General features: G+C 30.2%; 12 protein-coding genes across 12 annotated transcripts; 9 read left to right on the forward strand and 3 right to left on the reverse strand.

The window, feature by feature from the left end:
- Window positions 1–1,763: 1,763 nt before the first annotated feature.
- Window positions 1,764–2,015, forward strand: TVAGG3_0281350 (uncharacterized protein; the record flags this gene model as incomplete). The annotated part of the gene is made up of 1 exon (XM_051228877.1): window positions 1,764–2,015. The coding sequence occupies one exon, from the start codon at window positions 1,764–1,766 to the stop codon at window positions 2,013–2,015; it is 252 nt and encodes an 83-aa protein (XP_051098607.1).
- Window positions 2,016–5,685: 3,670 nt separating this feature from the next.
- TVAGG3_0281360 (granulysin related family) lies at window positions 5,686–6,045 on the forward strand (the record flags this gene model as incomplete). Its single annotated transcript, XM_051228878.1, has 1 exon — window positions 5,686–6,045. One exon carries the CDS (start codon window positions 5,686–5,688, stop codon window positions 6,043–6,045), a length of 360 nt encoding a protein of 119 aa, XP_051098608.1.
- A 1,212-nt stretch (window positions 6,046–7,257) lies between these two features.
- Window positions 7,258–8,229, reverse strand: TVAGG3_0281370 (spectrin binding; the record flags this gene model as incomplete). Its single annotated transcript, XM_001293123.1, has 1 exon — window positions 7,258–8,229. One exon carries the CDS (start codon window positions 8,227–8,229, stop codon window positions 7,258–7,260), a length of 972 nt encoding a protein of 323 aa, XP_001293124.1.
- Window positions 8,230–9,744: 1,515 nt separating this feature from the next.
- On the forward strand, window positions 9,745–10,104 carry TVAGG3_0281380 (granulysin related family; the record flags this gene model as incomplete). The annotated part of the gene is made up of 1 exon (XM_001313359.1): window positions 9,745–10,104. One exon carries the CDS (start codon window positions 9,745–9,747, stop codon window positions 10,102–10,104), a length of 360 nt encoding a protein of 119 aa, XP_001313360.1.
- A 1,532-nt stretch (window positions 10,105–11,636) lies between these two features.
- Window positions 11,637–12,849, reverse strand: TVAGG3_0281390 (spectrin binding; the record flags this gene model as incomplete). The annotated part of the gene is made up of 1 exon (XM_001326750.1): window positions 11,637–12,849. A coding segment is annotated over one exon (1,213 nt), but the record flags the coding sequence as incomplete, so codon positions are not given.
- Window positions 12,850–13,633: 784 nt separating this feature from the next.
- On the forward strand, window positions 13,634–13,993 carry TVAGG3_0281400 (granulysin related family; the record flags this gene model as incomplete). The annotated part of the gene is made up of 1 exon (XM_001326751.1): window positions 13,634–13,993. The coding sequence occupies one exon, from the start codon at window positions 13,634–13,636 to the stop codon at window positions 13,991–13,993; it is 360 nt and encodes a 119-aa protein (XP_001326786.1).
- A 600-nt stretch (window positions 13,994–14,593) lies between these two features.
- TVAGG3_0281410 (peptidase M60-like family) lies at window positions 14,594–16,771 on the reverse strand (the record flags this gene model as incomplete). The annotated part of the gene is made up of 1 exon (XM_001326752.1): window positions 14,594–16,771. One exon carries the CDS (start codon window positions 16,769–16,771, stop codon window positions 14,594–14,596), a length of 2,178 nt encoding a protein of 725 aa, XP_001326787.1.
- Window positions 16,772–16,818: 47 nt separating this feature from the next.
- TVAGG3_0281420 (uncharacterized protein) lies at window positions 16,819–19,147 on the forward strand (the record flags this gene model as incomplete). The annotated part of the gene is made up of 1 exon (XM_001326753.2): window positions 16,824–19,145. The coding sequence occupies one exon, from the start codon at window positions 16,824–16,826 to the stop codon at window positions 19,143–19,145; it is 2,322 nt and encodes a 773-aa protein (XP_001326788.1).
- Window positions 19,148–19,939: 792 nt separating this feature from the next.
- Window positions 19,940–21,244, forward strand: TVAGG3_0281430 (protein ubiquitination; the record flags this gene model as incomplete). The annotated part of the gene is made up of 1 exon (XM_001326754.1): window positions 19,940–21,244. One exon carries the CDS (start codon window positions 19,940–19,942, stop codon window positions 21,242–21,244), a length of 1,305 nt encoding a protein of 434 aa, XP_001326789.1.
- A 1,761-nt stretch (window positions 21,245–23,005) lies between these two features.
- TVAGG3_0281440 (NO signaling/Golgi transport ligand-binding domain family) lies at window positions 23,006–23,664 on the forward strand (the record flags this gene model as incomplete). The annotated part of the gene is made up of 1 exon (XM_001326755.1): window positions 23,025–23,552. One exon carries the CDS (start codon window positions 23,025–23,027, stop codon window positions 23,550–23,552), a length of 528 nt encoding a protein of 175 aa, XP_001326790.1.
- A 162-nt stretch (window positions 23,665–23,826) lies between these two features.
- On the forward strand, window positions 23,827–24,902 carry TVAGG3_0281450 (phospholipase C/P1 nuclease family; the record flags this gene model as incomplete). The annotated part of the gene is made up of 1 exon (XM_001326756.1): window positions 23,875–24,396. The coding sequence occupies one exon, from the start codon at window positions 23,875–23,877 to the stop codon at window positions 24,394–24,396; it is 522 nt and encodes a 173-aa protein (XP_001326791.1).
- A 627-nt stretch (window positions 24,903–25,529) lies between these two features.
- Window positions 25,530–27,056, forward strand: TVAGG3_0281460 (protein phosphatase regulator protein; the record flags this gene model as incomplete). Its single annotated transcript, XM_001326757.1, has 1 exon — window positions 25,540–26,988. The coding sequence occupies one exon, from the start codon at window positions 25,540–25,542 to the stop codon at window positions 26,986–26,988; it is 1,449 nt and encodes a 482-aa protein (XP_001326792.1).
- Window positions 27,057–27,068: the final 12 nt, after the last annotated feature.

The following is a 27,068-nucleotide window of genomic DNA, read 5'->3' on the forward strand; positions in this document are numbered from 1 at the left end:
TTGTAAAATTTATATCGAAACTTGAAAATAAATATTCAATGAGATTAGGAAAAAAAAACAAGTGAATAAGTAAAACATTCATTGAAATGTTTGTTTGATCTAAATAAATGAAATATGCATAATATATGATAGTAATAGCAATAATTCAATTCTATTCGAGTTGTGCTCATTCATTAGATAAGTAACAAAATCAATGTATGTACAGCTAGTGAAATTGCATACAACTCCATTAATTTTTGTTCTTTCATACATTCACTCATAATATCTGGATTTCTCCTAAAAACGAATTATAAAGACAAAGACAGTAGTTTTTTGAATTAATTTTGATCTCAATATTTGAAACATTTAACAGATCCATAATAACTACATAATTCAATCAGTGAATATGAAAGTCTTGAATTGGATATAAATCAATTTCGATTTTTGATTTAAATTAAAACCTTCTTGTTCAGTAGGAAATAAATCATCAATGTCATCGTTCACATAGCATTATAATTGTTTTCTTCATGAAGATTGAATGGATTGATAATGTCATATTTATCAAGGTGAAATTCTTGGCAAAGTTTTGTCATGAGATTTATCCTTTAACATATGATTATTAAATCGAAATACTTTAATAATATTTATCATACTATCTGACTAAAATATGATTTTCGATCAATATTTTGATTGTTTGTAAACATTTGTAATTTTCTTCACTTCGTTAGACCGAACTTGTAGTGCATTAATGTATCATCATAATCTTTATATTTACTGATAAGCTCTTTAAATATGATGGTCGCTCATAAAAAAAGTATTTTTATCGCTAAGACACAAAAAACAAACAATCATTCAATATACCATATGAATGCATCAAATACAAGAATATACTTAAAGTCGATTTATTTATTGAAATGAAATTATTTCTGTTGAAACCAGAAAGAAAGAAAAAATACTTTGTATGCTCATTTAATTCTGATATCAAGAAAAGCATGTGAGCATAGCAGTTCAAAAGAATTTTTCGTACAAATGCTCAATCGAGTTAAAATACTAATTGAAATATACGAATACAAAAAAGTAAAATTTTATCATATATACTTAAAAACTCATGTGCTTATTCTCAAAAATGGTCGAAACAATTTTATGATCTTAAACTTTGAATTTTAATTATGCCTTTATCGTTCAGTTGAGTTATTCGTACAAATCTCGTTATCTGATAAATTAACTATAATAAATTAACATTTTTAATAATTGATGTTTATTGCTGCTGTATAATATATATAAATTAGAGTTTGTTGCTCTAGAATGTATCTGGAAAATTGCATTGATCTCAGATTAAGAAATACTGCTAACAAGTTTATATTGCTTGTGTTCTGTAGAAAAACGAAATAAATCAAATCTTATTCATTGACTCGAATTGTGTATGAAAAACTATTGATTCAGCTTATGGATATTGCTGCTCGGAGCACTTGCGAATTTATGCGAGCATAAATTTGAATGTCACTTTTTACCCTCAACAGCCCTTGTATAGTAATCTCAATTCAAATGATATTTTAATTTAGTTCAAACTTTTCATTTTGGTTTTCAATTTTCAGAGGTTTTGAAAACAAAAATAATAGACAGCTGAGAATCGTACTCTATATTATATGGTATTTATATAACCTATATTTTATCGACTCTCTGAAAATAAGTTGCATTTGACAAGACTGACATTTTATAATAATGTTTTTCTTGTTATGTGCCCGTCTTGTTGGAGCTACATTTGAAGAACAATCTTGCAGTGTATGCAAGATGCTAACATGGCGAGTTCCACAATTGCTTGCACAAGGAAAAGCGACGAAAAAATTTCAAGGAGTTCAACTGTTTGCCCCGCAGTAGATCAAGCTCCGCGTAGCATGCCGAGAGTTGTCTGCCATGAGGGCTCACAAGCGCGAAATAATCAGAACATTAAGGCAGGCGAGAAACCATCAAGAAATATGTTTTCACATAAGTTTTGCCACAAACACCAATGGACATGCTCATCAAAGAGTATTTAAAGAAAGTTCAAGAAGAGAATAAAACCATAATTCTGGAATAAAAGTTAATGCAAAACTTGAATCTTACATTTGTTATATAGTTTGAGCATATACATAACAACTAATATCGAAACATTTTATGTTTATATGTTTCAAAAATTGAATCTCAATAAAAAAAAGTTTATTCTAAGCAATAGTAAAAATACATCGTAGTGAGTAATAGTCTACTAAGCATTGCTCATGGACATCGATTCTATGATAATTCATGGGAAATGTGAATTTGTTATTTTCATTTCTGGTTTAAAACGCAGGTAGTCCTTAATGTTGCAATAAACCGCACAAATGTGTTGGATTCGGTTCAATATGGAATTCTGGCTATTGGAAGAAGTCGCTTATGCTTCAATTGATTTTTGTGTTCTATTCAATTTTTTTGAAAGAAATGCCATCATTCGCTCAAATTTTTGGCTCAATCTATGTCAGAAACGTGAGATTGAATGTATATTTCTATGCTTGAAACTTTGATATAAATATATAGTATTTCTAATTCTCTTTCTAAATTTCATAAATATTTTTTTTCAAATGTAATACTTTCTGACAAAGAGAGTCTCAGAAGTATCAAAATGTGATTTTTAATTTCATCACTTTTTTGCGACACTAAGCGATTTTATTTAGAGAATATTTTGGAAATAGAGAATTTTCGAGATCAATTTCGTAAGTAAAAACTTATTAGGAGATTATAGAATGGATATATTGCAATAAGACATTAGAACAATGTGATACTTAGCAAGATTAGATCTGAATATGGGAAATGAAACTGCAAATTCTCTAATTTTTTTGTGAGCATTTATTGCATTTATTTGGTAAAGCTCACACATTGAACTGAGATTCTTTATGCGCTAAAGTATAAAAATAGTAAGTTTCCAATGTGTTTTAAAATAATTGCACTAAACAAATACTGGCTGGAGCAAATTTAAAATATTATTAGATTTATCATCGAAAATTATCAAAATTGATAATCCAAAAAGTCTTGTAATATCCTTATGCATTTTTTTCATTATTTATAATGAATTTATAGGCTTTAATGAAAATAAGAGAATGACTAGAATCATATTTCTCGGCACATAGAATTGAAAATGGAGTTACTATAAACTAAATGGATTTATTATTTTGGTGTAAAAAATAAATAAATTCAATTATTTAGTAAGAACTATGGTTTAATTTTTGCACCACTGATATTAGAAATTTAGCTGCTTCTTCCTCATTATGAGTTATTGCACAACAAAGGGGAGTCATATCATGAAAACCCTTTGCATTGATGTCTGCTCCATGTGAAAGTAAAGTTTCTATAATTTCTTTATTACCATTACATGATGCACAGTGAAGTGCAGTATAATCTAAATTATCTCTTATGTTGATATCAGCACCATTTGAGATAAGAAATTTTACTATTTCTTCACAACCATTTTCAGCGCATAATGAAGAGCAGATTTTTTATAATTGTCTTCAATAGCATTGACATCAATACCGCATGCAATTAGAAGTTCTGCAATTTCTTTACTATTTTCTCTTGCTGCAAAATGAAGAGCATTAAAACTACGAGAAGTTTTTGCATGTATATCAGCACCATATGCAATAAGGAGTTCTGCTGTTTCTTTACTGTTAAACAATGCGCATGATGAAGAGGAGTCAAATCTTGATTACTTTTTGCATTAACATCAGCTCCATACGTTATAAGAAGATTTGCAGTTTCTAAACTATTATGTTCTGCAGCAATATGAATCGAAGATTTACGAGACATTTTAATTGTTGTAGCAACATTGGCTCCATGGGCAATAAGAAATTCAGCGGCTGATTTGTTATTAACAACTGAAGAATAATGAAGTGCAGACATACCTCCTTTATTTGTAAAATTTATATCGGAAACATGTGAAAATAAATATTCAATGAGATTAGGAATAAAAAAACAAGGTGAATAAGTAAAACATTCATTGAAATTGTTTGTTTGATCTAAATAAATGAAATATGCATGAATATTATGATAGTAATAGCAATAATTCAATTCTATTTCGAGGTTGTGCTCATTCATTAGATAAGTAACAAAATCAATGTTATGTACAGCTAGTGAATATTGCATACAACTGCCATTAATTTTTTGTTCTTTCATACATTCACTCATAATATCTGGATTTTCTCCTAAAAACGAATTATAAAGACAAAGACGAGTAGTTTTTGAATTATTATTTGATCTCAATAGTTTGAAACATTTAACAGATCCATAATAACTACATAATTCAATCAGTGAATATGGAAAGTCTTGAATTGGATATAAATCAATTTTCGATTTTTGATTTAAATTAAAACCTTCTTGTTCAGTGAAGGAAATAAATGCATCAATGTCATCATTCACAATAGCATTATAAATTGTGTTTTCTTCATGAAGATTTGGAATGGATTGAATAATGTCATATTTATCAAGGTGAAATTCTTGGCAAAGTTTTGTCATGAGAGATTTGTATCCTTTAACATATCGATTATTAAATCGAATGATACCTTTAATAATATTTATCATACTATCTGCACTAAAATATGATGTTTCGATCAAGTTATTTTTGATTTGTTTGTAAACATTTGTAATTTCTTCACCTTCGTTAGACCGAAGCCTGTGTAGTGCATTAAATGTATCATCATAATCTTTATATTTACTGATAAGCTCGTTATAAATATGATGGTCGCTCATAAAAAAAGTATTTTTATCGGCGTGAAGACACAAAACAAGACAATCATTCAATATACCATAGTGAATGCATTCAAATACAAGAATTATACTTAAAGTCGATTTATTTATTGAAATTGAAATTATTTCTGTTTGAATACCAGAAAGAAAGAAAAAATACTTTGTATGCTCATTTAATTCTGATATCAAGAAAAAGCATGTGAGCATAGCAGGTTCAAAAGAATTTTTTTCGTACAAATGCTCAATCGAGTTAAAAATACTAATTGAAATATACGAAATTACAAAAAGTAAACATTTTATTCATATATTACTTAAAACTCATGTGCTTATTCTCAAAAATGGTCGAAACAATTTTATGATCTTAAACTTTGAATTTTAATTATGCCTTTATTCGTTCAGTTGAGTATATTCGTACAAACTCTCGTTATCTGATAAATTAACTATAATAAATTAACATTTTTAATAATTTGATGGTATTATTGGCTTGCTAGTATAATATAATATAAATTAGAGTTTGTTGCTCTAGAATGTATCTGGAACAATTGCATTGATCTCAGATTAAGAAATACTGCTAACAAGTTTATTATTTGCTTGTGTTCTGTAGAAAAACGAAATAAATCAAATCTTATTCATTGACTCGAATTGTGTATGAAAAACTATTGATTCAGCTTATGGGATATTGCTGCTCGGAGCACTTGCGAGATTTATGCCGAGCATAAATTTGAATGTCACTTTTTACCCTCAACAGCCCTTGTATAGTAATCTCAATTCAAATGATATTTAATTATTAGTTCAAACTTTTTCATTTGTGTTTTCAATTTTCAGAGGTTTTGAAAACAAAAATAATAGACAGGCTGAGAATTCGTACTCTATATTATATGGTATTTATATAACCTATATTTCTTATCGACTCTCTGAAATAAAGTTGTCATTTGACAAGACTGACATTTTATAATAATGTTTTTCTTGTTATGTGCCCGTCTTGTTGGAGCTACATTTGAAGAACAATCTTGCAGTGTATGCAAGATGCTAACATGGCGAGTTCCACAATTGCTTGCACAAGGTAAAAGCGACGAAAAAATTTCAAGGGAGTTCAACTGTTTTTGCCCCGCAGTAGAGTCAAGCTCCGCGTATGCATGCCGAGAGTATTGTTCTGCCATGAGGGCTCACAAGCGCGAAATAATCAGATACATTAAGGCAGGCGAGAAACCATCAGAAATATGTTTTTCACATAAGTTTTGCCCACAAAGCACCAATGGACATGCTCATCAAAGAGTATTTAAGAGAAGAGTTCCAAGAAGAGAATTAAAACCATAATTTCTGGAATAAAAGTTAATGCAAAAGCTTGAATCTTTACATTTTGTTATATAGTTTGAGCATATACATAACAACTAATATCGAAACATTTTATGTTTATATGTTTTCAAGAAAATTGAATTCTCAATAAGAAAAAAAAGTTTATTCTAGCAATAGTAAAAATACATCGTAGTGAGTAATGAGTCTACTAAGCATCTTGCTCATGGACATCGGATTTCTATGATAATTTCATGGGAAATGTGAATTTGATATTTTCATTTCTGGTTTAATAAACGCAGGTAGGTCCTTAATGTTTGCAATAAACCGCAACAAATGTGTTGGATTCGGTTTCAATATGGAATTTCTGGCCTATTGGAAGAAGTCGCCTTATGCTTCAATTGATTTTTTGTGTTCTATTCAATTTTTTTTGAAAGGAAATGCCATCATTCGCTGCAAATTTTTTGGCTCAATCTATTGTCAGAAACGTGAGATTGAATGTGTATTTCTTTTTATGCTTGAAACTTTGGATATAAATATATAGTATTTCTAATTCTCTTTCTAAATTTCATAAATATTTTTTTTTCAAATGTATACTTTCTGACAAAGAGAGTCTCAGGAAGTACTCAAAATGTGATTTTTAATTTCATCACTTTTTTGGCGACACTAAGCGATTTTATTTAGAGAATTATTTTGGAAATTAGAGAATTTTCGAGATCAATTTCGTAAGTAAAGAACTTATTAGGAGATTGATAGGATATGGATATATTGCAATAAGACATTAGAACAATGTGATACTTAGCAAGATTAGATCTGAATATGGGAAATGAAACTGCAAATTCTCTAATTTTTTTTGTGAGCATTTATTGCATTTATTTGGTAAAGCTCACACATTGAACTGAGATTCTTTATGCGCTAAAGTATAAAAATAGTAAGTTTCCAATGTGTTTTTAAAATAATTGCACATAAACAAATACTGGCTGGAGCAATGCATTTAAAATATTATTAAGATTTATCATCGAAAATTATCAAAATTGATAATCCAAAAAGTCTTTGTAATATCCTTATGCATTTTTTTTCATTATTTATAATGAATTTATAGGCTTTAATGAAAATAAGAGAATGACTAGAATCATATTCTCTCGGCACATAGAATTGAAAATGGAGTTACTATAAAACTAAATGGATTTATTATTTTGGTGTAAAAAATAAATAAATTCAATTATTTAGTAAGAACTATGGTTTAATTTTTGCACCACGTGATATTAGAAATTTAGCTGCTTCTTCCTCATTATGAGTTATTGCACAACAAAGGGGAGTCATATCATGAAAACCCTTTGCATTGATGTCTGCTCCATGTGAAAGTAAAGTTTCTATAATTTCTTTATTACCATTACATGATGCACAGTGAAGTGCAGTATAATCTAAATTATCTCTTATGTTGATATCAGCACCATTTGAGATAAGAAATTTTACTATTTCTTCACAACCATTTTCAGCGGCATAATGAAGAGCAGATTTTTTATAATTGTCTTCAATAGCATTGACATCAATACCGCATGCAATTAGAAGTTCTGCAATTTCTTTACTATTTTCTCTTGCTGCAAAATGAAGAGCATTAAAACTACGAGAAGTTTTTGCATGTATATCAGCACCATATGCAATAAGGAGTTCTGCTGTTTCTTTACTGTTAAACAATGCTGCATGATGAAGAGGAGTCAAATCTTGATTACTTTTTGCATTAACATCAGCTCCATACGTTATAAGAAGATTTGCAGTTTCTAAACTATTATGTTCTGCAGCAATATGAATCGAAGATTTACGAGACATTTTAATTGTTGTAGCAACATTGGCTCCATGGGCAATAAGAAATTCAGCGGCTGATTTGTTATTAACAACTGAAGAATAATGAAGTGCAGACATACCTCCTTTATTTGTAAAATTTATATCGGAAACATGTGAAAATAAATATTCAATGAGATTAGGAATAAAAAAACAAGGTGAATAAGTAAAACATTCATTGAAATTGTTTGTTTGATCTAAATAAATGAAATATGCATGAATATTATGATAGTAATAGCAATAATTCAATTCTATTTCGAGGTTGTGCTCATTCATTAGATAAGTAACAAAATCAATGTTATGTACAGCTAGTGAATATTGCATACAACTGCCATTAATTTTTTGTTCTTTCATACATTCACTCATAATATCTGGATTTTCTCCTAAAAACGAATTATAAAGACAAAGACGAGTAGTTTTTGAATTATATTTTGATCTCAATAGTTTGAAACATTTAACAGATCCATAATAACTACATAATTCAATCAGTGAATATGGAAAGTCTTGAATTGGATATAAATCAATTTTCGATTTTTGATTTAAATTAAAACCTTCTTGTTCAGTGAAGGAAATAAATGCATCAATGTCATCATTCACAATAGCATTATAAATTGTGTTTTCTTCATGAAGATTTGGAATGGATTGAATAATGTCATATTTATCAAGGTGAAATTCTTGGCAAAGTTTTGTCATGAGAGATTTGTATCCTTTAACATATCGATTATTAAATCGAATGATACCTTTAATAATATTTATCATACTATCTGCACTAAAATATGATGTTTCGATCAAGTTATTTTTGATTTGTTTGTAAACATTTGTAATTTCTTCACCTTCGTTAGACCGAAGCCTGTGTAGTGCATTAAATGTATCATCATAATCTTTATATTTACTGATAAGCTCGTTATAAATATGATGGTCGCTCATAAAAAAAGTATTTTTATCGGCGTGAAGACACAAAACAAGACAATCATTCAATATACCATAGTGAATGCATTCAAATACAAGAATTATACTTAAAGTCGATTTATTTATTGAAATTGAAATTATTTCTGTTTGAATACCAGAAAGAAAGAAAAAATACTTTGTATGCTCATTTAATTCTGATATCAAGAAAAAGCATGTGAGCATAGCAGGTTCAAAAGAATTTTTTTCGTACAAATGCTCAATCGAGTTAAAAATACTAATTGAAATATACGAAATTACAAAAAGTAAACATTTTATTCATATATTACTTAAAACTCATGTGCTTATTCTCAAAAATGGTCGAAACAATTTTATGATCTTAAACTTTGAATTTTAATTATGCCTTTATTCGTTCAGTTGAGTATATTCGTACAAACTCTCGTTATCTGATAAATTAACTATAATAAATTAACATTTTTAATAATTTGATGGTATTATTGGCTTGCTAGTATAATATAATATAAATTAGAGTTTGTTGCTCTAGAATGTATCTGGAACAATTGCATTGATCTCAGATTAAGAAATACTGCTAACAAGTTTATTATTTGCTTGTGTTCTGTAGAAAAACGAAATAAATCAAATCTTATTCATTGACTCGAATTGTGTATGAAAAACTATTGATTCAGCTTATGGGATATTGCTGCTCGGAGCACTTGCGAGATTTATGCCGAGCATAAATTTGAATGTCACTTTTTACCCTCAACAGCCCTTGTATAGTAATCTCAATTCAAATGATATTTAATTATTAGTTCAAACTTTTTCATTTGTGTTTTCAATTTTCAGAGGTTTTGAAAACAAAAATAATAGACAGGCTGAGAATTCGTACTCTATATTATATGGTATTTATATAACCTATATTTCTTATCGACTCTCTGAAATAAAGTTGTCATTTGACAAGACTGACATTTTATAATAATGTTTTTCTTGTTATGTGCCCGTCTTGTTGGAGCTACATTTGAAGAACAATCTTGCAGTGTATGCAAGATGCTAACATGGCGAGTTCCACAATTGCTTGCACAAGGTAAAAGCGACGAAAAAATTTCAAGGGAGTTCAACTGTTTTTGCCCCGCAGTAGAGTCAAGCTCCGCGTATGCATGCCGAGAGTATTGTTCTGCCATGAGGGCTCACAAGCGCGAAATAATCAGATACATTAAGGCAGGCGAGAAACCATCAGAAATATGTTTTTCACATAAGTTTTGCCCACAAAGCACCAATGGACATGCTCATCAAAGAGTATTTAAGAGAAGAGTTCCAAGAAGAGAATTAAAACCATAATTTCTGGAATAAAAGTTAATGCAAAAGCTTGAATCTTTACATTTTGTTATATAGTTTGAGCATATACATAACAACTAATATCGAAACATTTTATGTTTATATGTTTTCAAGAAAATTGAATTCTCAATAAGAAAAAAAAGTTTATTCTAGCAATAGTAAAAATACATCGTAGTGAGTAATGAGTCTACTAAGCATCTTGCTCATGGACATCGGATTTCTATGATAATTTCATGGGAAATGTGAATTTGATATTTTCATTTCTGGTTTAATAAACGCAGGTAGGTCCTTAATGTTTGCAATAAACCGCAACAAATGTGTTGGATTCGGTTTCAATATGGAATTTCTGGCCTATTGGAAGAAGTCGCCTTATGCTTCAATTGATTTTTTGTGTTCTATTCAATTTTTTTTGAAAGGAAATGCCATCATTCGCTGCAAATTTTTTGGCTCAATCTATTGTCAGAAACGTGAGATTGAATGTGTATTTCTTTTTATGCTTGAAACTTTGGATATAAATATATAGTATTTCTAATTCTCTTTCTAAATTTCATAAATATTTTTTTTTCAAATGTATACTTTCTGACAAAGAGAGTCTCAGGAAGTACTCAAAATGTGATTTTTAATTTCATCACTTTTTTGGCGACACTAAGCGATTTTATTTAGAGAATTATTTTGGAAATTAGAGAATTTTCGAGATCAATTTCGTAAGTAAAGAACTTATTAGGAGATTGATAGGATATGGATATATTGCAATAAGACATTAGAACAATGTGATACTTAGCAAGATTAGATCTGAATATGGGAAATGAAACTGCAAATTCTCTAATTTTTTTTGTGAGCATTTATTGCATTTATTTGGTAAAGCTCACACATTGAACTGAGATTCTTTATGCGCTAAAGTATAAAAATAGTAAGTTTCCAATGTGTTTTTAAAATAATTGCACATAAACAAATACTGGCTGGAGCAATGCATTTAAAATATTATTAAGATTTATCATCGAAAATTATCAAAATTGATAATCCAAAAAGTCTTTGTAATATCCTTATGCATTTTTTTTCATTATTTATAATGAATTTATAGGCTTTAATGAAAATAAGAGAATGACTAGAATCATATTCTCTCGGCACATAGAATTGAAAATGGAGTTACTATAAAACTAAATGGATTTATTATTTTGGTGTAAAAAATAAATAAATTCAATTATTTAGTAAGAACTATGGTTTAATTTTTGCACCACGTGATATTAGAAATTTAGCTGCTTCTTCCTCATTATGAGTTATTGCACAACAAAGGGGAGTCATATCATGAAAACCCTTTGCATTGATGTCTGCTCCATGTGAAAGTAAAGTTTCTATAATTTCTTTATTACCATTACATGATGCACAGTGAAGTGCAGTATAATCTAAATTATCTCTTATGTTGATATCAGCACCATTTGAGATAAGAAATTTTACTATTTCTTCACAACCATTTTCAGCGGCATAATGAAGAGCAGATTTTTTATAATTGTCTTCAATAGCATTGACATCAATACCGCATGCAATTAGAAGTTCTGCAATTTCTTTACTATTTTCTCTTGCTGCAAAATGAAGAGCATTAAAACTACGAGAAGTTTTTGCATGTATATCAGCACCATATGCAATAAGGAGTTCTGCTGTTTCTTTACTGTTAAACAATGCTGCATGATGAAGAGGAGTCAAATCTTGATTACTTTTTGCATTAACATCAGCTCCATACGTTATAAGAAGATTTGCAGTTTCTAAACTATTATGTTCTGCAGCAATATGAATCGAAGATTTACGAGACATTTTAATTGTTGTAGCAACATTGGCTCCATGGGCAATAAGAAATTCAGCGGCTGATTTGTTATTAACAACTGAAGAATAATGAAGTGCAGACATACCTCCTTTATTTGTAAAATTTATATCGGAAACATGTGAAAATAAATATTCAATGAGATTAGGAATAAAAAAACAAGGTGAATAAGTAAAACATTCATTGAAATTGTTTGTTTGATCTAAATAAATGAAATATGCATGAATATTATGATAGTAATAGCAATAATTCAATTCTATTTCGAGGTTGTGCTCATTCATTAGATAAGTAACAAAATCAATGTTATGTACAGCTAGTGAATATTGCATACAACTGCCATTAATTTTTTGTTCTTTCATACATTCACTCATAATATCTGGATTTTCTCCTAAAAACGAATTATAAAGACAAAGACGAGTAGTTTTTGAATTATATTTTGATCTCAATAGTTTGAAACATTTAACAGATCCATAATAACTACATAATTCAATCAGTGAATATGGAAAGTCTTGAATTGGATATAAATCAATTTTCGATTTTTGATTTAAATTAAAACCTTCTTGTTCAGTGAAGGAAATAAATGCATCAATGTCATCGTTCACAATAGCATTATAAATTGTGTTTTCTTCATGAAGATTTGGAATGGATTGAATAATGTCATATTTATCAAGGTGAAATTCTTGGCAAAGTTTTGTCATGAGAGATTTGTATCCTTTAACATATCGATTATTAAATCGAATGATACCTTTAATAATATTTATCATACTATCTGCACTAAAATATGATGTTTCGATCAAGTTATTTTTGATTTGTTTGTAAACATTTGTAATTTCTTCACCTTCGTTAGACCGAAGCCTGTGTAGTGCATTAAATGTATCATCATAATCTTTATATTTACTGATAAGCTCGTTATAAATATGATGGTCGCTCATAAAAAAAGTATTTTTATCGGCGTGAAGACACAAAACAAGACAATCATTCAATATACCATAGTGAATGCATTCAAATACAAGAATTATACTTAAAGTCGATTTATTTATTCATATATTACTTAAAACTCATGTGCTTATTCTCAAAAATGGTCGAAACAATTTTATGATCTTAAACTTTGAATTTTTATTATGCCTTTGTTCGTTCAGTTGAGTATATCCGTACAAACTCTCGTTATCTGATAAATTAACGCTAATAAATTAACATTTTTAGTATTTTGATGGTATTATTTTAACCTACCTTATTTGCTTGTTAGTATAATAGAATATAAATTAGAGTTTGTTGCTCTAGAATATCTTTGGAACAATTACATCGATCTCAGATTAAGAAATACTGCTAACAAGTTTATAATTTGCTTGTGTTCTGTAGAAAAACGAAATAAATCAAATCTTATTCTTATGAAGAACCATTGATTCAGCTTATGGGATATTGCTGCTCGGAGCACTTGCGAGATTTATGCCGAGCATAAATTTGAATGTCACTTTTTACCCTCAACAGCCCTTGTATAGTAATCTCAATTCAAATGATATTTAATTATTAGTTCAAACTTTTTCATTTGTGTTTTCAATTTTCAGAGGTTTTGAAAACAAAAATAATAGACAGGCTGAGAATTCGTACTCTATATTATATGGTATTTAAATAACCTATATGAGAGTTTTATATCTTATCAACTCTCTGAAAAAAAGTTGTCATTTGACAAGACTGACATGACAACATTTTATAATAATGTTTTTCTTGTTATGTGCCCGTCTTGTTGGAGCTTCATTTAAAGAACAATCTTGCAGTGTATGCAATATGCTAACATGGCGAGTTCCACAATTGCTTGCACAAGGTAAAAGCGACAAAGAAATTTCAAGGGAATTCAACTGTGTTTGCACCGCAGAAAGATCACCAGCCGCGCTTGCATGCCGAGATTATTGTAATGCCATGGATGTTTACAAGCGCGAAATAATCAGATACATTAAGGCAGGCGAGAAACCATCAGAAATCTGTGTTTCACATAAGTTTTGTCCACAAAGCAGCAATGGACATGTTCATCAAAAATTATTTAAGAGAAGAGTTCCAAGAAGAGAATTAAAACCATAATTTCTGGAATAAAAGTTAATGCAAAAGCTTGAATCTTTACATTTTGTTATATAGTTTGAGCATATACATACAACTAATATAGAAACATTTTATGTATATATTTTTTCAAGAAAATTGAATTCTTCGCCTTCGTTTGACCGAAGCCTGTGTAGTGCATTAAATGTATCATCATAATCTTTATATTTACTGATAAGCTCGTTATAAATATGATGGTCGCTCATAAAAAAAGTATTTTTATCGGCGTGAAGACACAAAACAAGACAATCATTCAATATACCATAGTGAATGCATTCAAATACAAGAATTATACTTAAAGTCGATTTATTTTTTTTTTGATATTGAATAAATCGCAAGTTAATATCAAGTTAATATCAAAATTATCGACTAATGATCATGTTTGGAAATTCTCGGTTAATGTTTTTGCTGTTTTCACTAATAAAAGGAGCTTAATTATCTTAAACTAAAATATTTTTATCTAAAAAACAGCATTGAGATCTTAAAAACATTCAATTTTTATCAATATAAATGACTTCCATTCATGATTATTAAACAAATAGAAAAGACAAAAGAAAAAAAGATATAAAATAAAAATCAAACAAATTAATCATCAGGACAAGCAGGGAACATCTCTAAATTGGCACTAATGTTCAATGGGATTCGTTTTAGTCTCTCAAAGATCTTTGTCAAATTCAATTGCGTAATATGACTCAAATCTCTTGTGAAAGCTGTCCATCTCTCTTCATCATCGTAGTATTCAGGTCCATCAGGGCTCATTGACTCTCTAATTATCTGGAATAGCGCGGTATTATTAATTTTTCTATGAATTCTCCATAATTCGTGGAACAATTGTGTTACTTGGAAGCTTTCGTCGCTTTCAACATCAAAACCATCATATTTGTCCATAAAAATTTGAGCAATTACAATTTGACTCAAAGCACGCTCAGTTTCTGAGTCGAAGTATCCTTCTCGCAAACAGGATGTTGCAATACTTGTTAACAAGTCGAATAAATCGCAATTTGGCTCTTCCAAATTATAAAATAAATTATTAATCGAATCAATTGGAATAGTAATAGGATATCCTGGTACTGGCAGATCATCTGGTGTTTGCACATCAAAAACAACTCTAAATGGTCGAGGAATGTTGTAATTCATGATTTTTGCGACAATTTCGATATAATCATCGTAATATTTGAAGATTTCATTCATATCATATATCTTCTTGAATTCCACAGTCGGTAGGACAAATGTGACATTGTTGGCAGAAATTTCGGACCAAGGAACGTCAAAATTTTGAGTTTGTTCGAAAATTTTCGGATCTGAACGGATTGCTCTTGGATATAATGCGCAATTCGTGAACGTCATCTTGAGGGATGAAACACTTGTCTCTGCAACACCGATGTAGACCATTCCGCCAACTTGAGAGAAAATTTCAGTGACTCCATTGTTGACTTTATAGGCCATGACAACGTGGGGCCATCTCTTCCATGGCGGAGGTTGAGATACAAGCGACTGTGAGTGCGCACCGATCTGTATTGCGATGTTATCTGTGAAATTATCTTCAATTTTGCAAGTTGCAGTGACACCAGGTGGCAACCAGAGGCCGGTTGAGTGGAGTGTCTGCTCGTGAATAGGAATTTCAATAGTATATTCCTTGAATTCCCTAATTTTGGCGAGACCTGGAAATGTTGAACAATCTGGAATGACTGAGAGCTTATCGATAGGAAGCTGATTGTATACATCGATAATTAAAACGATAATGATGTTCTGTATGATGTTCGGATCTAAGAAACCATCTTCATTTCTGATATTTGTCTGATTTAAGTAGTCCCAGCATGCGGACAGTATGTCACAGAGCACATTAGAGTATCTGCCTTTACATGATAAGCAAACATATCTAAGTTCGGTGACAAAATCGTCTATTGTTTCTGAATTAAAATTATTAAGTGCCATCATTTCTTTGAACGTGTTCACCATCAATGGCAGAGGCTTATTTTTGACCAAATCATATGTTACTGGTATATTTGTCTTAATCGGCTCTGAAGTTTCTGAATTGATCGAACAATCCATGAAAGAAAGGCCGAATTCGAGCAGAAAGCTGTTTATATTGAAGCATTCTTCTTGTGTGGAGAACGACGGACAATAGCAGCAACATATCGATCCTCCGTTATTTGCGTAACGTAAAAATTTATCCATTTCTTCTGGTGTCATTTTGAGTGTACTAGCGCAAATAATCAAATTATATCGAGAAAAGTCTTTTTTGAAATCTCCCTTATCAACGATGAATCCGAGTGCACGGACGATCTTCACGAGTTGTGACTCGTAGCGTTCGTTGATGTTAAGTAATAACACATTTGATGATAAAAGCTGTTTCGATGTTAACCATATGAATAAATTATGGAAGAAAGTAGAATATGAATTTTTCGAGATATAGTAGTTAGAAAGCATCTGAATATGTCCTAAGCAAAGAAGTTTACCAGGCTTAGCAATAGAAGCGGCTATAATTGGCAGTCTGACGTTGGTTTGCTCATCCTCGTTAATAGTAAGGGCTGCAGTTGCGATACAAAAACACTGTTGTTCTAATATAGCTATAGGTACCATGCCTGGTGGACATATTATCGACTCTACTCCTTCTGTTATTGTCGTGAATTGAATTAAAATTTCTGTCATAGGGTCATTCATATCTAGTTTAACAAGCTGACCACTTTTTGATGATAGAACTCTCTGTATTCGCTGGGTTTGCGCAACTTGTGGTGATTCCTTTGAATGTGCGCACCCCATATATATATATAAAAATATTGAAATTTTTTTTTTCAAAAAAAAAATACCGTATATGAACAAGGCGAAGTGGAATCTCGAAATTTTTGATAATCAATGCATAAAAATATACCAGATTTATGCTGATATTGATAATTCAGAAGCTTCCGCCGAAGATGTTGCCCTCAGGATGAACATTTTGTCTCATCAAATTTCATATCAAAAAGTTCCTGCGTTTTTTCTAGAAAATCAATTGAAATACTTCGAAACAATGGAAAAGAAGAACTTTTGCATTGCATTTGATGTCTTTAATCAATTTGATGAAATTTCCATTCCATATTGGTGCAAATTTCAATCAATTGAATGGCATCCGTCGGAAATGTATGAAAAAGATATAGTTGAATTGTTCCAAAAAGCCCTTACTTTGTATTATTTATACGCATTACACGAATATTCGCCATTTTACTTTACTTCATTCCTGTTTATTGAAGAAGATCCTGTATCATACGAACCATTCTTCTTTAAACCAATGCCTGTTTTGCATCAAGGAAAACTTGGAGTCAGACATATTAATCATTTTGACGAAACTACAATCCCAAACACTCCAGAATTATTGAAACCGGGATCATCAGTACTCATATGCCCAAACGAATTACCTTATACGATTTTGTCCGTAAATTCAGATTCTTTCACAATTCAAATTCCTGATGGAAATATCACATTATACGAATTTGAAAATACAGACTTCCTTGTTCTAACAAAGTACTCAAGAAATTTCTTGAAATCAAAATCTACTCCAAAAAGAATTTCTTCAAATGAAAAAATTTCAAGCGAATTCGCGCCAATACAGACATTTTCGTTTACTCCTACAAACTTCAAAGACTTTTATGAAGCAAATTTCGTGATTAATGATGACGAAAATACAGCAAATTGGAATTCTCAGAACCAAACCATTCTTGAGGACGCTCCTTATACGGTAGAAGATCTCATTAAAGACCAATGTTCCTCGGAAGCTATGAAAGAAAGCATAAAAAGATACGCCGGAAAAATTCCAATTCCAATCAAAAGAAATCCGTTGATGAGACACACAATAATGATCACTCCTATAGATTTGAATCTCGGATTTCCTACTGCCAAGCTCCAAATCATAAGTCCAAAATTCCAAATTATTAATGAATTCAATTACGATCAATTTTACCCACCAAATCTCAAAGTTATTGAGAAAGAATCGGTTCAGATTATCCAAGCCGATAGAATTTTCGATCAATGGGTCGAAAATTGCAGATGCCCACTTTCTGGATCGAAAGACTTACATTACTTGATATTTTGCGAAACAGACCAATCGAAACAACAAGTTCTCGATTACATCCACTTAGTTTCTTCTTCATATACAAAATTTAGGCTTGGAAAGATGACTCCTGCCAATCAACCAGAAGAAATCTTATCTCCGAGTGGAAATGAAGCCTTGGAAGACACTATTGTCAAGTATCTCGATGGAAATACAACATTAGATTTTGCAAATAACAAATATATCATTTTTGTTATTTCTGATAATAACTTTGATAGTATTATGAAAGGTTATTTTGTTTTTGTACGTCCAGAGTGGGTCAAATCCCCTAATTTGACTGACATTGATTCAATTGGTTTCCAAATCTACGCCCGCATCAGGGAATTAAGGTCAGAACCATTCGGATCATTCGAAATAACCTCCTGTTTCGATAAAATCGTTCCACCAGCTGATAATTTGTTCTTTAATATGAGATATCAGCCTCCTTTCATTTTAAGTACGGACAATCCTTTTGTTCTTCATGTAGCCCTTGATCTTAAGAGCCAGGTAGCTGTTTATTCCGATCACGAGTGTCTTATGCTTAAAATTGACAAAATTCAAAATTTTGATTCAATAAAAAATTACGCAAAGGGCATTCCTTCCATTCTAGGCGTTAATTCCATCGAAACTGTCATCACGATATTCACAGAAAGCATGCCTCAGAACATTTTAAACAGAATTCAAAATGAGATGTCGGAACTTGACTGTACAATCCTCTCTTTGTTCCCAATGACAGGTATCCAGGTATCAGATGAGATGGGAACTGACGGAATTGTCGAAATTTCTGAAAGTCGGTTTAATTTTACCGGAGTTCGACCAGATAGCACAGTTTTAGTTGTTTCGCCAACGCTGGAATCATATAAAATCAGCATCTACGGCGGAACATCTGATAAACTTCGCTCAATTGCAAGAAATTTCGTAGATCTTTCTTGGGTTTCGGTAAAACCAGGAATGCCGAGAAGGACAACATCTCTTCCACCACATATTGTCGGATTAGTGAAAGGATGTTTCCCAGATTTGAAAGATTTGACACCTTTGGATTTCCTTCCTCCAAAGAATTTAGATTTCTAACTTTGATATTATTTTATTTGTGTATTATATGATATAAAAAAATAGATTTATTTATTTCTATATATGAGTTCCAAGATAGTTTATGCAACTACTGTATGATGGCTTATATATCATCTGATTTATAAAGAAGATGACACAATCACAATGTTCGGCATTAGAAGCAAAAATAATTACAATCAAGATACTTCCAATTATATATACTTTTTGGGCACTAAAGCGCCCGTAAAAAAGTATCCAAAATTGTTAATTTTATATGGTGAATGTGCGAGTGCAATAGATGATAACATCAATACAATTCAACCTTATGCATTATATAATATCAGCAAAGAAGTTAACGATAATTTTCTATTAAATGGAGATGATATCAAATCAAAAGAAAAAATGGTAAGACTGCACTTCATATTGCAGAATTAACTGCTTTGGTTTAATAACTTGATTCACACGACGCAGGTATTAATACAGTAGGAAATTAAAGAAAAGACTTTACTCAAATTTGCAATTATAGAACAGTGGTCAATTATTGTTGCTATTTTACTGAAAATATTTATTCGAGAAGATTAAATTAATTTATTGTATTTATTTTTTCAAGAAAAACATATCATTGACATAGACCTATATGTCAAACAAATGCAGTACTATTGTGGATACAGATTTGACACATTACAATTTCTATTTGACACTTTACACTTTCCAAATCGTTTCATCATATTGAGTATTTTTCTGAGTATTTCAAATTCGGAAAAGGATGATAATAGAAGTGAAACCATAGTAAAAATAATATTGACTTTTTTTTCATGGGGCAAATATCGAAATTGTGCAATGAATTAAAGCGTGCACAGGTCATTACAGAATGTGGTACATTTTGTATCAATATTAATGATAGAATCATTGAAACAAATAAGTCTTCAGCGATTTGTTTTTCAGATTTAATCCAAGAAAAGTATTTTATTGATAAATCAATCAGATCGTTCAAAGTATATCTAAACATTATATGCCAAGATTCAATTGATATACTCTTAAACTTTATAGAAACAGGAAAACTCGAATTTGAAGCAGATGAGTCTCATTATCATGATATATTTGAAATCGGCAAATGCTTTGGAAATCAACTACTCATACAAATATATAACGAACGCATTAAATCAGACAAATATCTTACAAATAAAAACGTTTTTCAGAAATATGAATTTTCTGCTTACGAAAATGATTCTACGATAATGGATGAATGCATTGAGTATATTTCGTCCCATATATACTGTTTAAATGATGATGATATCATTACAAATTTTGCCAAAAATGGATTTGAATTTTGTGAAAAAATTTTGAAATCAAAACAACTCAAAATTGAAAACGAAGACAAACTCTGTTTCTTACTTTTAGAGGTATGCAGAAGAAACTTAGCATTATTTGATTTATTTGGATTTGTTAACTTACAATTTTGTTCATCTAAAGTTTATGACGAGATTTATAATTTTGCATGCGAAAACTCTTTTGAATCAAGCCTTTTAGCAATTTATAATGAAACACTGAAATATCATTCAAGTATAAGGGATAGTATTGAAATTACAGATCAATCTATCACTTCTTTCGAAAATCCCTTAATTCAAAATCAATTTGAATTATCAGATCAATCTATTAGTATTTATGAATCAAGATATGTAGAAATTTCTAAAGAAATTAAAATGGAAATGACGGCTTCTTCTATTGGTGGTGGAAGCTTATCCACAATAAATTCTTATTCAAATAATGATAATTTCTATACAAATAATGAATTTAATTCATGGCTAAAGGCTGATCTAAAAGGATATAAATTAAAGCCAAAATCATATATTTTACAATCAACATGCATTGGTGATTTTTGTTTGTTGAGAGGTTGGAAACTAGAAGGTCTCAAAGAAGATGGAAAATCTATTGTATTAGATGAACAATCATATAATTTTAGACAAAAAGAGATTAACGAATTCCCACTTCAAACTAGCGATTATTTTGTTGCTTTCAGATTAACTCAAACAATAGAGAATTCAAGTAAACATTCATATAATAATTATAAGCTCATGATTAATGTTTTTGACTTCACAGGAGAATTAATTAAAATTTAAATAATTAATGCAATCATAATATGCATACTTTATAACCTCAACACATTTTAAGCATTGTATCAAAACATTAAACTTTGATTGTTTTGCAAAACCAAATAAACATTTTCCCCTCTAACAAAGCAAAATCAAATTATATATAAGGGTTTCGTTTTGCGAAAAAAACGTACAATACGCAATTTCGCTAGAAAAACATTTAGCTAGCAATTTCGACCTTTGACTCCACTCAAGACGTCACTTTTTTAATTTTGCGGTATCATATTTTTGGAAAATCTTTATGAATATTATATAAAAAGTCTCTTTAATATCTATATTTCATATTTTTATCGATTTTTAAAGTTTTTGCGAAAAGTATTCGATTGTTTTTGCTATTTGGTCGGGTAAATGTCAGATTTGCAACATTTTCTGATATGATATTCAGATTCTACGTTGATAATAATGCTTATAGAACCCTCTTGCTATTGTGTCAAAATTGCGAAACCGATAGCAAAAATATCTCGCAATATCAAAATTGAGATATTGAGTGAATTATGCATTATAGAGATTAAAAATCTGATTTGTGAAAACATCTCATCAGTTTCTAGCTAATTCAAAAATCTTTACTATCTTATTCGATTAAAATGAAAAGGGAATAGTTTCATTATGCTTTAAATGACAGCCTTATAATATAATCATAGTTTTCGCTCAATATGCAGCATTTTTTTTTCGAAATCTATGGTCAATGTCCTAAATACTGATTGCTTTGCATTCATATCTCTTACATTTTCTATACCCACATCACTATTCATTGCTATTCCTATCTTTTTCATTTTTGTTTGTTTCTCATAATTTCTCAAAAAACACGATAACTAGATATTTGTAAATATCATACTTTATAACGTAAATAAGAACTTGACCTATTAAGAAAAGCAGTAATGAAAAGAAAATCTGAAATTCATAAAAATTACAAGTTTCTGATGACAATTAGCTTAATTAAACCAGGTACAAGATTATATAATTGTATTTCTATCCAATTATCCATATAATATCTTATCCAGAAAAAAAAACTTGATCAATACCAAATGATTTTTTAACTAGTAAATAAAGTATTTTCTTTACACACACATTGTATATCATAGTTTTTTTTTTGGTTTCGCAAAACATCCAAAAACAAATATGCTATAAAAGTGACAATTTTAGCAAAACGAAACCCTTATTATATATATAATACTTTCATATAAGAGCAACTTAACTGCATGATATCATTTTGTACTCTTGCATAGTAAAATCCATCAATTGATCATTTACACTCCATATATTTTTTTATTTTTTTTAGAATTGAGTAAAATTCTTCCAGCATTTGAATCAAAAATTATTGTAATGTTTCTAATTTTTTTTCATATTCAAAGATTATCGACGAGTTCAAATACTGATCTAATGCCAGTTTATAAAATGCCCATTGAGAAATTTTTTAACATAAGTTACTTTATTTATGACACTATGACAAAATAATCACGTTCAGCCTTTTTGATCAAAATAACTTTTCGGTTGTTTAAGCTTCAGATGGCTACGCTTGGGTTTCGGCTATGAATACTACCTTTGGCTAAATATAGCAGATTATAAAACGCTCTTGAATAATATGCTATTTTATAACAGATTATTAAATGAAAATTCAAGAACATTACTAGAGAAACAGAACAAAGTTCCCAAGTTGGATCCCATCAATATAAAAATCAAAATAATTTTTATCGATCGCAGATTGAAAAGTGATATAAAAATTTGTCAGTTTTTTTTATTTTCTCCAATGGAAAATACATCAAATAACATCTCATTTCTCTTAGTTACAGAAGCAATAAAGAACTTAAGAAATGAATATGAAGGCATGAATGACAGAAATTTACACGTAGAATCAGATATTTTCAATTTGGGAAGAAAACCAGGCTTTGCAATAGCAGCATTTATGTGCCTTGATAACATAAATGTACAAAATGAAACTGAAGCGGCGAGGTTCATTGCAGAAATACTATCAAATAAAATCCTTGGAACAAAAGCGAAAGCAGAACTTAGAGACAGTAATATCATTCTCACATTTAAGACACTACCACAAATTTTAATGTCTCTTACGTCTGCAAATGGAATGTTCTCAGAAGAACAATTATTCTGGTTCAAATGCTATTCAAACTTCATTGCCGGCGTATTTTCAGGAGCTCTCAATCACTTCGGCTACAGAGCATCAACAACAATCGATCATCCATGCAATAATGACTTAAAAATGATTTTCAAACTTGAAAAGCTTGAAGGAGCTTGGGAGTTCTTCTCAGGAAATCATTAATACAAATAATATAATTTATGCTATTATTATTTTTACCATTTTTGTTTTATAAATATTTTGTATAAAAAACTTCTTATTTTTAAGCTACTCTCTATGAACTATTTAATTTCCATGCGTGGCTAAATATTACATTGTTTATCCCTTGTCATTAGTTATCAATTTGATATGACAAAAATTTAAAGTGAGCCATACGATATTACAAAACCTCCCATTTTTAAGATCAGCTTTCAGAGCAACGTAGTCAATAATAAACCAGAGGAAAACGGATAAGATTTTTAGTCCTCTCAAAGTCCAAATTGAATTAAATTCAGTCAATTTTGACATGTTAAGCATCTTCCTTGCCCATTCGCTTTCGTGGAACGATGAAGCATTGACTGTTGCTATGGAAGTATATTTCCGTGGAACAGGCGATGATGGGAAGAATTTTATCAAACAGCTTTTGAGCATCACAGGCGAGAATTTAGACAGACTCTCATTGTTCGGATCATGGATAGACTATGTTGAACGTGCCCCATTTAACACAAAATGCTTCAATCATTGGAGATCAACTAAAAAAGGAATTCCAAAAGGTTCTAAAAACTACACTACTGAAGATTTAGATTCTATGTTAGCATCATTTGAAAAGAGTCTCTTACCACAAACAATAACAGGTGCTTGGACAACAATTACAGCGTATAAATCATACTTTGCTTTATACTTAGAAGCTTTCGATCCAACAAATGTTGCAAACTACCACTCTGATCAATTCATTGATGGAGATAATAACGGTAGAGATTTTATCGTTGAATATAATGGGTCAAAAAAAATCTTCATGATTTCTGGGGATCATTATGCGGACAACTGAATAACCATTACCCATTCACTGCAGATGCATGGGCAGAAATTGATCAATTCACTTACGAAATTTCAAAAGATCATGGCAACGCACCAAGATTAGATACAATCAATGACGTATTCAACCAATCATTGGATACAGCTATCCGCTCAGTTTATGAGAATGTTGAGTATGGAAAGCCTTTGAGCAATAATTATATTGAAAAATGTCGCGCTGTTGCTCCAAAACTTCTTGCTAGTGCTGCTTACTCACTTGCTAAGAAGCAAAAGAGTATCTTATTACCACCAATTAGCGCAGTTAGATATGACCAACCAATATCTCAACTCTTAGCTTTAGGTTACTGCGTAATGTTTATTTTGTTACCAGCTGCTATATTCCTTGGTGTCAAGTCATTCTGCCATCATTAAGGAAAAATTTTGATTTAATTTTCATTCTATCATAAAGTTATATATATTTATTTACTTCCCATAAAAGTTTAATTCTATATGATTTAATCTTTTTAATATAATTTCTCAGATTCAATTTTTATTCAATTTTGAATCCTTTTTTGAGTTGAAATGAATTACTCATTGGAAGTTTTAGTTCAGTGCACAGCAAAATCTTTATTCAGTATTCAGTAATCCAAAAACATTGAATAACATGTTTAAATAGCTTTTAATTATGTATATTATATATAAATATACATTAAACACCTAATGCTATCTAAATAATTTACAAAATTGATTTCTGCTCTTTTCAATATTTGATGAAAAAAATGGAGATGCTCGTTATCACTACTTACAATATAACCAGGAGTTCTATAAGATATCAGCTATCTTTATGTGCTAAGATAAAAATATGAATTGAATCAAAACTCGAGTTTTTCACGAATTATTTGTCAAAACGAACAATGTAAAAAATTTAGAACCGCTAATTGTATTGAAACATAATTCATGAGAACAGTTTCCATTCCAAAAATCCAACAAATTCATTAATGGTGATCGCTTACATTCAAAAGTAATGAAAATTTTCTATTTGAAAGGTGCCATGGCGGCACAAAATATTCAATTTTGGTTTGTTCTCCTATTGCGATATATTCATAGATTCTCTTTTAAAAGTATCTTCGAAATTAATATTCAAAAAAAGATATTTGAATGGAAACAAAAAAAGTCAATGAATAAACGACGGCTTAGTACACCTAAGCTCGTTATTCCTCGACGCAGAACCAAATCACAAAATTTATCACCAAGTTCCCTTAAGCCTCTACCTGATACTCTTCCTAATGTTAAAACTCAACCCGTTTCTGATCCAGAAATGGAAAATATCAAAGTATCATATACATCACATCGTAATTTTTCTAAAAACGATATAGAAATCGTATTTTCAAAACCATTTCCTGAATTACCCCCAAAAGACTGCAAATTGTATTTCAAAATTAAATGTAACGAATGCGCAAAAATTTGCGATTTCTCGAATCCGAACAAAGATACCCAAGCCAAGGCAAATAAAATATCTCTCCTAAGGCATATCATATCAAGTTACCAAATACCTCATATTGCGAGGTCGTTATCTCAAGATCTAATACAGGAATTCTACAATATGATTAGCAGTAATTTATTTCGCGAGTTTCCACCTGTTAAAATCATCGATCTCCATGACGGATCAATCCCAGATGTCCAGGATGCTTCTTGGACACATTTATCTATCATTTACGAAGCGCTAAATGGAATGATAGATATAAGTAACGCTCCAGACTTCCCACCTAACTTTATTGCGAATATTGCAAGAAATTTTTACTCATTTGATAGTCGCGAAAGGCAGCAAGTCTGCAATACACTAATAGCCATAAGCAATAAATTTCCTCAATGCAGAGTCCATATAAGAAAACGTATCGTTGACATTTTATCTTCGAATTATTGCGCTTCAGCAATTCTCGATTGGATGCTCAGTTACGCTAATGGATTAAGCATACCATTAAAGCAAGATTCCATTGACATGTTTATGAAAGTTTTACTTCCATTACATACTTTACCAAATTTCTGCGATTATTCAAAACAAATACAAGTTCTGATGTATACATTCATTGTTAAGCAGCCAGAGCTATTCGCCTACGTCGCAAATTTTATAATTGTTCATTGGCCAATTGCGAACGTTTATAAGCAAGTTGCATTCATTGATGAGCTCGATATTATATTCTCCAAGTACTCACAAGCCAGTCAGACGCAACATTTCCAAATGTTCTTTAAATTTTTATGCAATTTATTATCAGATCAAAGTTACCAAGTAACTGACAAGGTTATGACTGTATTATCGAATAAGGGATATTATCCAATCATTAAAGACCACTCAAATGGTATAATTTTCAATTTAGTTACAGCATTACTTGATACATCTGCAAACCATTGGAGTACTGATGTTCGGAAGAAGTCCTGTACATCACTAGCGTTATTAGAATCATACGACGCTAACAGTTATAAGAAATCAGTTGAAGCCCAAAAAATTATGAACACAAGAAGGAAAGCACAGTTAGGATTATGCAAATCAACATGGCAAAGAGTAATTGATGAGGCAAGAAGTAATAATAAGTCAATTGCTCATGTTAATATTGATCTTGTTGATTAGAAAATATATTTGTTTTTGTTTTTATGTTTTTTGTTTTGTATTGTTAAATTAGAGTTGTATATGAGAAATTTTTAAAGAAT

The sequence above is a fragment of the Trichomonas vaginalis genome, chromosome V (assembly GCF_026262505.1).
Source record: "Trichomonas vaginalis G3 chromosome V, whole genome shotgun sequence".
NCBI classification, from domain to species: Eukaryota; Parabasalia; order Trichomonadida; family Trichomonadidae; genus Trichomonas; species Trichomonas vaginalis.